Consider the following 15,838-nt stretch of genomic DNA (forward strand, 5'->3'; position numbering starts at 1 on the left):
AACCAAAAAAAACGGCGGGAATAGCGAGAGACCTCAGATATGCCTCAGAGCGCGCGACACTGCGCGCTACACTGCTGTGCACGCGCACAGTTCACACACCTGCTCCGCTCAGACTCCTCTGTTGTTTCATATTGTATTTATTGTAACACATTTATTGTTCATATTTCAACAAACATTTTACTTTATATATTCATATTTTGATTTAAAGGCTGCGAAAGGACAAGCATAAAAAATAGATCAACTACACCAACCCCTATTTATAACTTTTAGCTATAATAAATGTCTTTTGTCTTATCTGTTTTAAAGCTTCGTTACGTTTTTTTTTAATAATACATGAACAATAATACAAGATACTGTTTAAGTTATTATCCTAATCCATGATCAATCCAGTATTATAGCATGGGAACCGAAAAATCCCATTTATCTCTGGCTCTTTATATGGCTCTAAATTATTTTTACATTGTAAAATATCGAAAACAAACAGGATATAATTGTTGTTCTTGAGTAACTGTACAATCTCTCGCAATGTAAGTGATTAATTATACATTTAAATTACAGTCTAAATTCCTATAGAAGTACTGTGTAAGAAAGTTCCTATAGGGATGTTATAGAAACACAGAGATTTGTTCATTAGGTTGTTAATCTTTAGTTTAAAATCAACACACAACTCTGCATTTGCAAAATGGCGTAATAACATTGTTTTTCTAATATATTCTGTTTTACTCATCTCAGTCATCCTTTCCCCTCCAAGTAATTTAGTTTTTAAAAGTTTAATCCTCTATTTTTTTCACATGCACATATTTGTATGTATTTATATGTAGGCACGGCCTATGATAAGTACTATATATTAATGCTCTTTAAGAACAAAACTATACATTTCATTGTTGCATGACATGTGATGCTCTGGCTCGTTTCTGTGGAAATTGCTCTGTGATGAAGGACTGCTGGTAGGTTAGACGCACTAGGACCCAGAGCAGACGCAAATTAAGGACAACCAGCACATAAGAGGCTTAGTACATCTAATCTATACTCCTACACACACACACACACACACACACACACACACACACACACACAGACGCAGCATTTCATAAACATCCCATTTTGAAACAAGCACGCATACACGTCCCAGAGGCAAACACAGCCATTGTATTTTCATTTAGTTTTCATTTTCTCCAAACTCTTTTATTCCCCTTGTTGACCTTAACTTCCATCCCACTTTGTTGGAGAACATTTGCCCATATGCTCCACTATTTCTCTCAACCCATTTCATTAGCAAACGTGAATCCACGCATCTTTCGATGAACTAAGAGGCAGAGACCGAACTCATTTGTCGAGACAGTTATAGTAAAAAGGAAAAATGCTCACACAGTCTTCCTCGGTCTGTGTGTGGATGGATGCATGTCTGTGTGATACTGACTGTGTCATTACTGTTCAATCAATTGTACAACCACTTCAAAAGATCAAAAATAAAAAAAGACGGTCAAATTGAAATTGAAATGAAGTTTCACTCAGACATATAACACAATCATCACTGTGATGAAGCTTCCTGGGCCCTTTTTATTAACAGAAACTTAAGGCCTGGATTTTTCATTCTCTTTTGTTTTATAGAAAAAAAATGACAGTAATGAAACAAAATTTTCCCAGCATCCTCCCTGATAAACAAGCCTTTGTTGTGTGCATTTGATTGCAATCCGCAGCTTATGTGTGCTGCAGATGATGAAAATGTAAAAAGAGGAAAGAATTCTAATCATTTATGTTCGTGTCTTCATTATTGAATGATTGCCATGACATAAACCAAAAACCAACAGACCGCAACTAACACACACACACACACACACACACAAACACAAACACACACACGTATTATATAAACACACAAACACTTTTCCAGCTGTTAAGCACCTCTGACATCTTGTTGTTCGATACACACACTGTATTTTTGTATGTCTGTGTGCACACTGTGTGCTTATTTGTGTGTGTGTGACAGTTACACACTCACACATACACACACACACGCACAGAGTTCAGCCGATTTATCATAATATGCTTTATCTGAAAAGTAAGTATCTTACCTCGGGATAAAGGGAGGAAAGAGGGGTTTGTGGCCAGATTGACAGAGGAAGGGTGGATGGAGAGAACCGAGCGCTTGCTGCACAGGGACAGAGAGCAGGACCTTCAGCACTGGGGCTGGATCAATCACTATTGATAAGGTAACTGAGCATTATGAGACGGGAAGGAGCGGTGCTGAGAGAGAGGGCCACGGTGGTGTGTGTGTGTGTTTGTGTGATGGAGAGGCAGACCGATGGAGAGACAGACCAGGAGGAAGGCATGGTGCTTACTGTGAGGGACTGGTGCAGGTCAGAATTGTTACTGGAGGAAACTGGGAGGAAAGTTACAGATTGGGTGGAGTAGAAGGAAGGAAGAGTAGAGGAGCGTGATGATAAAACAGAGCAGAAATAAGTGGAAGAAGAGGGAGAGAGGCAGATGGGGAAGGGAGGGTATGGGAGGGGCTTTGGGGCAGACCTAGTCTGAGTTTTCTGAGGGTCTTGCTGTAAATTTTTTTCTTGCTTGTGTTGTTTTAGATTTTAGTTAAAGCATTAATAGGCTGTCATTTTGCAATTGCGATTGGTCTGAGCGTGTTTTAAACAGCTATTCATCATATCACTGCAGCTGTCTATATGCTTGTATAGTTAAAAGTGTGTGTGTGCGTGTGTGTGTGTATTGAGGTCAGTGTGTGTTAACTCCTCATTAAAGTGATGTGAGGATTACTCTGCGTGAGGCCGGGCCAGACCATGTGTCTCTCTGCACAGCATTTCCATCTAGAGCAACACAATGGGCCACATGAAATGAAGGTCCCATCCAGGTTACATTAAATGGCCCTGCTGTTACGCCACCATTACATGCCATTAGTGTATGCATAAGTGTATATATGTGCAAGAGCATGCATGTGTGTGTGTGAGTGTGTCCATTTAGTAGGACTTGGGTTGTCAGCAGTCTGTCATGGGTCTGGGCTAAAGATAAAGATCAGGCTGTGGTCACTTATATAATAACTACATAAGTGTACAAGTGTACGTACTATATACAGAATATGTCTTTATATAACCTACAGGGTTAGATATAGAACAGTCAATTATATAAGTTCATGTCATTCAGCAGTATTAAACATTAGCTGTGCAATTGCACATTAATAGTGTGCTGCGCATTACAAATCTAAAATATTGATATATTTATTATTTTAGTATGAAACATGCTTTGTATGCACAAGACAATATTGACCTAACTCCACTACCAAGATTTGGAGGATTACGCCATACAATTTTCTACCATATACTGAGTATGGAAGTTGATGACTGTAACAATGTGTTGGGATTTAAAGGATGTTTAGTTATGATTCTAAATATTTAACTAATCCAAAGGTAAATTTGAGTATATTACTAATTTCCCCAGACAATCTATGTCTTAAAAACTCAAACCCAGAGTATCAACTTAATTCATGTTCTTGTGCATACTTCAAGCTTTTATCCTAAATCTTAAATCTTAAACTGGCCACAAACAGAAATGTGGCTCTCAGGGGAACAAATCATTGTTTAAGTGATAGTTGTAAGACTAGCCTGCAGTCAGTGGTTATGTCCCAGGCTGAAGTGTGTGAACCAGCTGAGAACTGGATGGTTGTGGAGACTCATTTCCAGAAATTTGTCTCAATTAATTAATCTCAAATTTGCCTATGCTATTGGATTATTGACTGCTGGGTGTGTGCATAGTGTATATGACAGAAGAGTCTGACCATGAATTCATCTGTTAATAATGTCTGGCCAGCATCTTGATCAATTTCACAGACTGCAGACCCCCTGCTGCGTGCATGTGTGTGTCCTGCTGTCTTCTGAGGGTAGACAGATCGCTAATCCACTGCAGACAGCAGCAGGTGGGCACCGTGTGTCTGTGTGTGTATGTGTGTTCAGTGTCATCATTTAGCCCCCTCCTTGACTACTGTCTGGGGTTTAGCAAGTTAACACCTGTTCATGCCCTCATACTCATACACTTGTAATAAGATAAGCTGAACCATTTCAGTTGCATTTGCATATCCAGACTGTTATCATCCCGGTGAAAATGTTGTATTCTAATATTTGAAGTGCATCCAAATTTTTCTGTACATAAAACCACTATGAAGGAGCTGGTATCAGTTATTTACTGTGATAAAAAAAACAGCTCAATTACCATTTTCTATGGCAAGCAAATTACATATGCAATAATATACCTGTAATGTAACTGGTTATTCATTCATTATTCATTCATTTTCTTTATAGTTAAATGATTATACACTGATAATTGTTATATGTTACTATAATCCATTAATGATGAGTTTCATCAGGTTGTAAAAGAACAAAGAAATAGAGAATATATAAAAATATGAAAATTGACTTGTTTCATTAAATCAGAAAATATATTGCTGCATATGTGAAACAAAAGATGATGCACCACTTCACATTGAAAGACGTTATTTAACATTTAGGCAGGCAGGTGTGCAACACACACCCACACACACACACACACACACACACACACACACACACACACACACAGTCCTAGTGTATATGAAACCATGCATGAAATGAATGCACATATAAGCTTTGTTTTAACAAGCTGAAGACTGTGTGTGTGTGTGTGTGTGTGTGTGTGTGTGTGTGTGTGTGTGTGTGTGTGTGTGTGGTGGTGGTGGTGGTGAAGGGGGACATTATTGGGTGTGGGTGGCAGTGGGTGGGGTGAGTTTGTGTGTGTGTGTGTGTGTGTAGCGTGGTACAGTAGCTTGGACCCCCCACCACCACCCGCCCCCACCTGCACCTCCCACCAGCCCATATGGCAGTAGACAGCAGTAGTAATCATGGAAGTGGAGCAACAGGCCCTGAGCCTCACTAATCCTCTGCCACACTCCGACACGTGCCACACTGATGCATATACCCTCCATACAGACACACACACACACACACAGTTATCAAAGACACCATTCGTGTACACATTCATGCACACACACGATAGACACACTAAATGCACGGAAGTGCTCAATTGCACACACCAATGGAGAGAATAGAACAGAAAGTTCATTATAGTGTTTGCATTAGTATATAAGTGTATAAAGGCCGGGTGGACTTGCCACTTGTGCCTGAACAAACCCAAGATTAACTGGCATCATTAAGAACCCTCACACATATCTTGTGACTTGCAGCCACTGTTTGGCATGCAATACTCATAATGCACCATCTCCCACTCTACCCACTGCTCGAGTTTGTTTTAAATTGCACACAATTTAAATGCAGTCTTTTCAATGAAGCTGTAGCGTGCATGATAATTAAAAAGCTGAGCAGCACAAGTGCAACATCCTTGTATAAAAAATCACAAAGAGTGCTGTTTGAGTGACTGAAAGCACCTTGCACACACAAAAGCACATGCTGTGTCGCACACACAAATAGAGTCACTGCGACACGTACACACACAAAACCTTTTAACTGTGACGCACAAGGAGACAGGGCCACAATGGCTCTCTTATTGTTAATTGGCCGTTTAATCCCGAGGAATGCGTCTGATTAGTACCCGCCGGTGGGTCAGGATCTTGCTCAACACTCTCCTTCACAATGGACAGGCTGTAACAGAGATCTGGGAGCAGGCACACATACAAACACACACTCACACATGGACAAAGGTTTGCGCATAAACATTCAGAGTGCACAAGTCACACAAAGGAACACACAATCAAGCAGCGATACATGTGTGTGCAGACACGCGGGGCCACAGTGGCCTCACATACCCCCTGCGTTAACGCGCACAAAGTGACCACACATGTGTATAGCAGTACACCCAGCATGCAACTGCACTGAAGTGAGGATAAGGATGCAGTAGGAGGATAAAATCATAATGAACACTTTTTACTCCACCTCACCCTTGCATTTAGCTGCATTTGTATTTGTATGTGTTCGTTGCTAGCATATTAGTATCAGAACCTAGCTAGCATGCTAGCTTGCTAACCAAAAGCAAAGCACATTTGGAATCACACAGTTACACCATCTATTTGACCAACAGACTATATGCCACACTACAAGGCTGTTGCACTGCCTTTTACTTGCCAGTTGAGTATTTAATCAAATGACATTAGCTAACAGCATAGCTTTCTCCATTTTGGACTCAGTGAGCGCTTCTTTAAAGGCCTAAAACATTAAGACCTGAAGGTGAAAATTCCCATTAAGTTGCACTCTGATTTACTTTGCTGCTGTTAAAGTAATCAAGTGATTGTAGTCATTCCATTAAAATGAACTGGAGTCTGTGCAAAGTTTAGCTGTGATAGATGCTGCTGGGCCCTAATGTTTGTTTTGGGGTCAGGGTTCGGGGTGATGCTTAGAGACCATAGTGCTTCACATATTTATTATATATTATGTATACAATTTTACATCAGGAAGACATTTATATTTGTTACAAGTAAGAGATGGACAGAGGAAATACACCGAAAGGAAGGGATGATGGGATGCTCAAACTGGCTGAAGGTAGATAGGCAGGGTCAGAGGTGACAAGGGTCTACGTGTATGTGCTTGCGCATGTGTGTCTAATTGTGTGTGTGTTCTGTAGGAGGTCCAGGCAGCCTGCATCACTGCTGACACACTGCTGCTGGTAAATCCAGCTTAGTGTGTCTAAAACAGGACTACGAAATCTGCCACAGGGCCCCTAATGCTAGGGCCGCTGTCACCCTCAATCACTCACACACACCTAATCCCCACGCCGTGACCCAACACACACACACACACACACACACACACACACACACAGCCTGGCTACCCGTTGCACTGGGCCCATTCAGCTCGGCAGGCAGTCCCAGTACCAGGAGACACCAGCCACAGGGTCAACATTTCATATTGGGGGATGGAGGAAGGGGGTGGTGGCGGTGAGGAAGGAGAATGTGCTGTGGAAGAGTAGGAGTTGGAGGACTTTAGGTGAAGAGGAGGTGAATAGGTGGAGATAGTGGTCAAGGTGAGGCACGAGCAGATAGAGGAGCAGAAATAGGACGCTGGCTGAGGTGATGGAAGGTTGGGATTTGGTAAGGGACAACAAGGTTGGCACAGGAGAAGTGGTATGAATGGAGGGGTGAGGTATAGGAGGAGAAGCACAGCCGGGGGGGGGGAGACACAAGTATAAGGGATGTGAGGTGAGGTGCTGGAGTTCCCCAGGTATAAATAATGAATTATCTGAAATATATATTTTAACAAACAGCCGTGAATTTGCAATAGCTGCAACCATGTGCGTGCATGCATCCACAGGTTCATGCATTCACACACATACAACCTCACAAACACTTGACCTCCATGGCAAATTCCACCTTTAGCCAACAAAGAGTGGGGACATTTTCGTGGCCGACAGAGCGAGCTTTAGAGCTGCCGGTTGCTGCTAAAACAGAGCAGGCCTCAGAGTCCCACTGAAGTAAACGAGTGCAGATTCTGGGACTGTCCTGTCAGCCCCCTTATGTTTTAAGTAGTGATTAACAGAAAAAAAATGAGAAGATAAGAATTAGAAAGCAACTACAATCTATATTTTTTATAATAATATGGTGACAATGTGAAAGGTATTGCTCGTAGGGGTGAACCTACAGAGAATGAATCTGCAGCTCGACCACCGCTCTCATAGTTTAGTTTCTGACTGCAGCAGGCTGCTCTTTTCAGCCAAAAAGCTCTAAAAGCCCACTGTACACTACCTGCTCAGAGTTAGCAACGGTTAGCGACTAGCTGGTGAACATAGTGGAGCATTTAGCAACAAAAGCCAGATATTTCCACCGAAAACAGAGCCTAAACAGATTGGATATTGGACTCTTAACGAATAATAGTGTTTCTCTGTAACTGCCTGAAGTGTTAATAAGCAACTGATTGCTAACAAGGTCAGCTCATCACCTTAAAAGGTTATTGCAGGTTTGGGTAAATGGTTTTAAATGATGAGTGTGGCACAGCGTGTGTGTGAGACTACTTAACCCACGTAGGAGGAGACAAAAGTGTGTGGTTTTAAAGTACAAGGGACTAATTTGAAACCTTTCTGAAATAACGGTAAGGGATTATTCCATGATCTGCCAATTATGTATTATTCTGATAATTAAATTAATGGTATAACCATAAATTATCTGTTGATAATAATACTAATTTATATATTATCATGCAAAGCGTTTGATAGGATTTATGTTATATGAAAGCCAAAGTATGGTAAGTTTTTTGAGGAAAAAATACAGTTGAGGAGTTTGAACTGTTGTTTGTTGTTTTTAACAATAGTGATCAATAGTGATCAATAGTGATCGAGATTTAGTTCGGTCAGAGCTATGGAATATTAAATCCTCCATCTTTGCTCACAACATAGCCGTACTTATATATATTATACTTAGTCTTTCTTACCCCCAGATGTGCAAAAAATACTAGTTATGAACTTCTAAAATACCAAATGTGAAATTATCAGCCAGGAAAAGCAGTAATTATTGGTTATCGTAGTGTACGCCAATGATTTACTGCAGATACTTAAAGGGTGTTGTTATTTTTCCATTCATAAATGATCTAGTAACTTGGCAAATATAACAACCTCCAAAAAACATTCTTTCTTAATAACACCTAACAACAGGCCTTTTTCACAGCAGACAGATCAACAATGACTCTGTTCTTTTCAAGTGTCCCAGTAAGCCATGACAGTGTGACAGTGAGCCAGCATGCACAATATCAGGACCCTCAAACTGAAGCAGCTAAATGGAATTAATCATTCATTTTATTATTTACACCTGTGCTGTACTGTGACGTGTCAAAATGTCTTCTGTGAAAAAGCTTATACCTCCTGTAAGGTGAACAGTTTGAGTCAGGAATGTGGACCCAGCTATAAAACAATTTACATATGTATTTATGTACAAGCCCCTGTGCTCTGATCACATGACCTGTATGAATGATTTAGCCGGTATGAACAACATACACTAGCCTACATACAACTTCATGACCACCAGTTTGATCCCTGTGACAACATGTTGACATGGTGCACTGATTACTGCGGCCTTACAGCAAACAGTAAAAGACTGATTTCTGGGTCTATCTTCCATGTTTTCCTCCCTGCACTCATTCAGAGTGGATGCTGGTTGTTCCTAACAGTGGTTCTCCTTTTCGTGTTCTCCCAGGTTATCATGTGCATGCAGTACCAGACATGAGGATGAAGAGACAAACATGGGACATGTCCAGCTGCAAGTCACCAGTTAAAACCAAATCTCTTTTATTGTGTATTCAAAAGGCCTGTTTACGTGTTTCTGTGGAAAAACCTATGTCAGGATGGATTTGTAACTTTATATACACACTTTATTTCCTGTAAGGTAAAGTGGACACAGAGAATAATTATGTTAATAGGCCTATCAATGTAACTTAGGATCGTCTTGCACTAGCTTTAAGGAGACTAGCGCGACTCTTTGCTGCTCTCACTGAAAATCACTAACAGAAGCCTCTCAGCCTAAATCCTAATTGTGTCTGCAAACAAATTGAGGATCCACTATTTAACAATTCCTCAGTCCCAGAAGGAAGTACGTGTTTTTTTCATGACTTTGCAATAGTATTCTCACCTTTTAAAATGATTATCTATACTATCACAAAGGCTGCTTAATAAGTCGTAAAACTCTAATTCATAAAATGTCTAAAACCAATGTCTTACAGGTAAGTAAGAATGAAAAAACTGTTTTGTTGATGTTAAATAGGTGATATTGTTATAATGTCAAAGTGCAATTAAGTTTTTGATGATCAAATTCTGTAAATCCACAGCATTTTTCTTTTCAATAAAGTAAAAGCAGACTTGTGTTGCTGTTCTCTGTCATTGTACCAGTTCATGTCTAAGTGTGAATGTGTGTGTGTCCAGAAATGCTTATACATTCAAACTGCGAGCTAACAGTCAGTAATTGAATACGACAGTGATCCGCATCCTCAGATTGGTGGGTCACTGAGGTGGAAACACACAGAGGCACACATAACAAGATGTCATGCCAGGATTTGGCTGTCTGACAAACGCACACGCATGCACTCAATCTCCGAGGACTCGGAAGTGTAATTGTTTACAAGAGTCAAAATAGGTTTCCCCAAATAGAAAAGTACACACAGAATCACTGAATTCTGTTATGAAATACTTAAAGGTAGAAGCAGACGCAGCATTGCCATCTAGTGGTCATATACAGGAACCTACAGTACAGTGGACCTGCCATATGCATTTCCGTTTGATATCAACAATATCGATACTATCACTGTTGCTTAAATAACTGAACACAGTGGCATTTGTGATACTATTATATTAATTAATACCTTATTTTAATTATCCCTGTTTCCATATCGGTGACTGCACGCAGTGCTGAGGCTGCCTCATCAACTCATTTCCAACTCCACAATATAATTTACTGGAATAAGCTGTGCATTCCCTTCTTTGCCCTGTCAAGTGAACTAACATGCCACCGGTCAATAACAAGGAGCCTCAGGTAATGTCATCACCTCACTGGTGCCATCTGCTGTTCAACAAGGGCAGTGCTGTTTAATCAGGATATTTGGCAACATTTGGAATATAAACCTATACACTTTAAATCCCTTCTAGTGATGAAGGTCGATACCCTTCATTTAAAGCAAAACAGGACAGCAATTCTAGTCTTCTTTTCTATTCAATTTTATTATGACAGTTGTTTTAAAGGGGTTGGCAATGAATCTGAGGGACTGTTTTTATTGCAACTTTACGAGTGTGGAGATGACATCAAGGTTGGTGTTATGAACATACAGTAGAAAATAAGCTGCGTGACAAATATTCTGTACACATCCAAACAAAACCAGCAGGAGGCATACTAAATAACCAGCATCCAAAAACGTTTATATGTAGGCGGAATATGTTGCTTCTGTTGTCCACTAAAGATGGTTAAATGTGCCTCACTTATGTATATTGAATTTTGTTTTAAATCCCACTAGAAATGTTTGGTGAAACACTACAAATCAAACCTGTATCGATCACTTATAAAAGAGTTTCTTCCTCAGCTGTGCATGATAAACCTCCTCGGACACACAGTGAACAGTTGTGTACTTGTGTCTTCAGACTGTGGCTAGCAATGATGTTAGATTGGGCTACTTCAAGCACACTGAAAATGAAATTCAATGATGAATCGCAGTCTGACGTTTGTGAGGGCACCTTCACTCCCGTTCTGCTATGGCAACCAGGTGGGCTTCTACCTCTGCTTCCGTCAGCATCCTGCAGGAGGAAGAAAAGAGGTGAGACAACAATAACCAGAGGAAAGAGGAATAAAACAAAGAGCAAGGACTGAACAATGAGTGATGTACGGTGGATAATAAGACAAGAATTTAAAATGCACTATGTAAACCCCAAAACAACACAATCAAAACAAAAAATACGTGCAATAGTAAAATATGTCAGTGTTTTAAACACAGTAAAAGATAATATCAATCACCATTAGTGTCAATTCATCATAAAACTCCTGACTACTTGAAAGAATAACAGAAAACAGTCTGATCTTTCTCTAAATATGCAGTTGGTCTAAGTGAAGTTACCTGAACTTAGGTTTGTCCTTGGTGACCACTCCGATCTCCAGCTCATTGGCCTTGAAGTCAATGGACAGGACGGAGGACAGACATGTTATAGCCAACTGCAGAGAAAGAAAGTTGAGTGTGCTGATTAGCTCAAATGCATTAACACTTCTCTAAATGTTCTTTTCAGTCAAGAAAACAGGAAAATCTAGCAGTGGATTGCAGGAAGTACATGCCTTTACTTAAATAAAATTATTCAATTTCAGTCTTCGAAGCCTTTTGAAGAATTTTGTCAGTTGAATTGGATTTAGCTGTTCAATACAAAGACTTGAGTATTGATTTCTCTTTTTTTTCACTTCAGTGCCACACTAAACAGCTATATCAGCAGTTCCTGCTGGCAAATGTGGCTACGGGTCTCGTGCTTTAGTGTGCGTCCTGGTTATGGTTCATTTGTAAAATCCCAGTGCACCACGGAGACAAATCAATCAGTGGATGGCAGCAGAGGAGGTTGTAGCACTGTGTGGTTCAAAAGAGGTTTGCTCACTGACAGTCAGCACCACAGCAGAGCGCGTCGGAGTCACGCTGTCCTGCCTCGCACTGTCCTCCGTTAACCATCTTTGCTTTCATCACAGTTAGTTTGTGAAGTTTACAGTCTGCCATGCTGTCACTCTGTGTACAATGACGCAGCTAAAAAACAAAAGATATTCGACAAAAAGCTAACTTGCTAAAAGTTAACTTGACTGATGATTTGAATCCTCCACTTTTCAGGGGCAGCCCTATTATGGGTAAGGGTTCAGTTCAGTGTTCTGTTCAAGAACAATTTTCATCCCTGAACTATAAAAGAATCTGCGTCCTGCTCAGTAGTCCATCTTGTTTACACAGATCTTGTCAACCAGGTTCTACATTACCTGTACTGTCCTGTCGTGGGTCAGTTCAGGCTTTTTCTTCAGTTTCTTCTCCAGGTAGCTATTGGCCTCTGTTTGTTTGGCCCCGACTGCTGTGGCTCTGAAGCCACAGTAGTATCCTGCTGGGTCACATTTATACAGGACAGGACCCTGCTGGGGGTCCATAGCCACCATGATCATACCTGCGGGAGAGCAGAAGAGGAGGAAGAGAAAGAACACACCACATCATTATAGGGAGGATGTCCTTTAAATTATGTGAATTTACTGAATGTTATGCTGTTTTTAATTATCCGCTGCAGGTTCTTACTGCTGCTCAGTTCATTTTCATTTTTGCTTTCAGAAAATCAAGGAAATGCAGAAAAATACAAGCTTTGGGATATGGAGATGAATGTCAAGGGAACAATGTCCTGAGCAGTGAAGAGGCAGAAATCAAGATCCCTACTCACAGCAGCCTAGAGGCCTCATTTCGGCGTTTTGTGTGTACACCTGGGAGATATCGGCCAACCTACGACACAACACGTCCGCTGTGATGTCATAACCAAACTTATATTTCCACTCTCCTGCTTCCACTCGTGCCCGGTGAACCTGGGAGCGACTGTCCGCTGCACATGACAGAAGAAGGGGGACAGTGTAGCTTTTTAACAATATTAAAATAATAAATATGATCTTTTAGACATAACTGTAGTTACAGTAAACATAGAAATGTCACCAAGACTAGCAACAAATTATATAAACAGAGTGTTACACTACTGTCCGTGAGTATCATCCTTACAGAAAAAAACAGAAAAGGCCATAAAAAAACAAAAGCTATCTTAACAATTGATATCCAAATATCACAATTACTTGAACAATGATGTGTGTTTTGTGTCTGTGTGCGTGTGTGTGTGTGTGTGTGAGTGTGTGTGTGTGTTTATGTGAGCCAAATACATACCATTGTGCCCAGTCATCACGCAGCCAATGCGAGGGGTTAGTTTGAACATGTTGGTCACAGTGGAAGAGTCCAGCAGCTTGTCCTGCAGCCAGGAGAAGGACAGAGGTCACATCCAACTGACAAAATGATTATATTGTGAAATCTACTATATTAAAAAAGATAGTATTGGTTGTACAGATGTATCATGCTAATCAGATCCATGTATCTTAGCCAACATGGGATTTGAATTCCCCCATTATATAAGTTTCATCTTACATAGACATCACCCAAGATCACGTAAAATTAACAGAATTTAACGAGCAAAACTAACTCAAACATACTCCCTTGAGTCGCTCGCTCACCAAACTGTGGCATTATAGTACATTAGCGAGCTAATGTGACGTGTTTATCACTAAATCAGTGATTATTCCTTAGGATGAGGAGTCTCTATGTTCCTCCTCAGAGTCACTGTCCAGGCTGAGAGCCTCTTCACGGCTGCACGAGACGTCGCTGTGTGGAATTTCATGGATATTGTAGGGAAAGAGTTCACCTCTGACCCTGACTTCAAATATTCAATGAATTCAGTGTTGGAGTTGAATGAAGCTTTATCCTCCTCTTCGGAAGCAAAGAAGTCACACAGGATATTGCTGCACCAACGTGCACAACAAGGTCTGTTACAGCCGTATAGCATATTATCCCGCAGATATGTTTACATAGAGATATTGGGGAGTGATGAGCAAGTACCCTTAACCCCTAGCCAGAGCCTACAGGTGGATGCTGGGGTGGTGGTGGGGCTTACAGCGCAGCAGGCAGCAATATGGATGCAGGGCAACAGCGGCACTGACAGAGCAGAGGGAGAGCTGGGAAATTGTGCAGTTTAAATAGAGCGCCAGATTGGACTTGGTTAGTGATTATGGAGTGAGGCATGTCATGTGTGTATAGCAGCGCAGCTCGAGTTGACTGACTGAACTAGCTCTCAGGTTTCACTCCATTAATGCATTCAGCTTTTCTTTAGTCCTTTTATGACAATAAACTGAATACCTTTTGAGGATGTTACATTGGGCTTTGTGAAAGTGATCAACATTTTCCACCATTTAGGGACAATGGACCAAACAACTAATCGATTAATATAAAAAATGATCAACAGATTAATCGATAATGAATATAAGCAATAGTTGAAGCCCTTATAAAAAAATATAAAAAATGTTGCTGACCTACGGACATACTGCTCACTTATCCCTGATTATGATGATTAGACAGGTGTAGTAACTTTAATCTGCTTTCTGTATGTTTTCCTTAAAGTAGTATCTGGCTTGGTAATGTGAGTATTGGCATTCTTATGGCATTATCTTGTTCATACATTTGACAAGTCAGCAAAAAGCTGGAGTCATGACTCCTGTGAGGCTTCACTGTTTCGCTTCAACTCAGATCACCACCATGCAAGTGAGTGTGTGTGTGTGTTTACTTACAGGTATTTTCTTTTGTGTGACCACCACAACACTGTCTGACCCCCGGATCCCCACAGATGTCAACCCGCTCTGGGAGATGGCTTTGAAGGCATACTCTGCATGAAAGCACATATGACACACACAGAATGAAATAACACATTGTTAATGTGACAGAACTTGTCTGCTCCTTCACCAACAACACAACATACTGTCAATATAATTACATAGTTAACGTACAAGTAATGAACGTAACCTATAGCTACCACTGGAGAAGTCAACACACTTTAATGTGTGAAATAATATCAAAACTTAAACTTTAATTTGACTTATAATGGCGGAGTGTATTAAAAAAAATAACTTTTTTAAACAAAAAGGAAACTTGCGTACAATTTGTGATACTAACTGCACTCCACACCCGGCTAGCTAACCACTTCAGCTAGCCGGGTAGCTAATCATATTTTTGAATCATTTTAAGTTTGTTTGTATTAACAGAAGGTTTAGTAATAACAATTTGTAATGGCACTATACTCCTCTTGTGTAGTAGAACATGTAACGATGCTCCAGGACTGAAGAACCGGTTAAAATATGAGTCTTACCGACTTGGTAGAGGCGGCCCTCCGGGGAGAAGATGGTGATGTGTCTGTCGAAACCTGCGTTTGAACCGCGCGACATTTTTTCTCTCCTCGTGACCTCAGATGAACTTCACGACACTTTAATATATCTTTATATCGTCCCGAATAATCGGCTATTCTTTTCTTTTTGACGCTCAGTAAATATGAAGCAGCATGCCTGTTGTTGCAGCAGGATAATAATGGAGCTACTTCCCCGACAGGTTTTTACTTTCTCTTTCAGTTGTTGTTCAGTGAGGTCGCAGCTCCTCCATCGGCCACACTCATTATTATTGGATGGCAGCAATAAGGAAGTCGAGTGACTTTACCAGTTAGACTGGGCCCTTCTCCTTTCACCTGTGGTAAAGTTACCATGCCTGTGGAAGAAGCGCTTCTTAAATGACAGAAGGATCGTTAAAGA

General features: G+C 40.6%; 1 protein-coding gene across 1 annotated transcript; it reads right to left on the minus strand.

The window, feature by feature from the left end:
* Positions 1 to 10,667: 10,667 nt before the first annotated feature.
* LOC127363087 (proteasome subunit alpha type-6) lies at positions 10,668 to 15,804 on the minus strand. The gene is made up of 7 exons (XM_051399555.1): positions 15,406 to 15,804; positions 14,831 to 14,925; positions 13,383 to 13,464; positions 12,898 to 13,053; positions 12,455 to 12,633; positions 11,571 to 11,665; positions 10,668 to 11,253 (listed from the first exon to the last, which is right to left on the minus strand). The coding sequence occupies exons 1-7, from the start codon at positions 15,479 to 15,481 to the stop codon at positions 11,196 to 11,198; spliced, it is 741 nt and encodes a 246-aa protein (XP_051255515.1). The 5' UTR covers positions 15,482 to 15,804; the 3' UTR covers positions 10,668 to 11,195.
* Between the last annotated feature and the right edge of the window lie 34 nt (positions 15,805 to 15,838).

This window comes from Dicentrarchus labrax, unplaced genomic scaffold, assembly GCF_905237075.1.
Source record: "Dicentrarchus labrax unplaced genomic scaffold, dlabrax2021, whole genome shotgun sequence".
Taxonomy (NCBI): Eukaryota; Metazoa; Chordata; class Actinopteri; family Moronidae; genus Dicentrarchus; species Dicentrarchus labrax.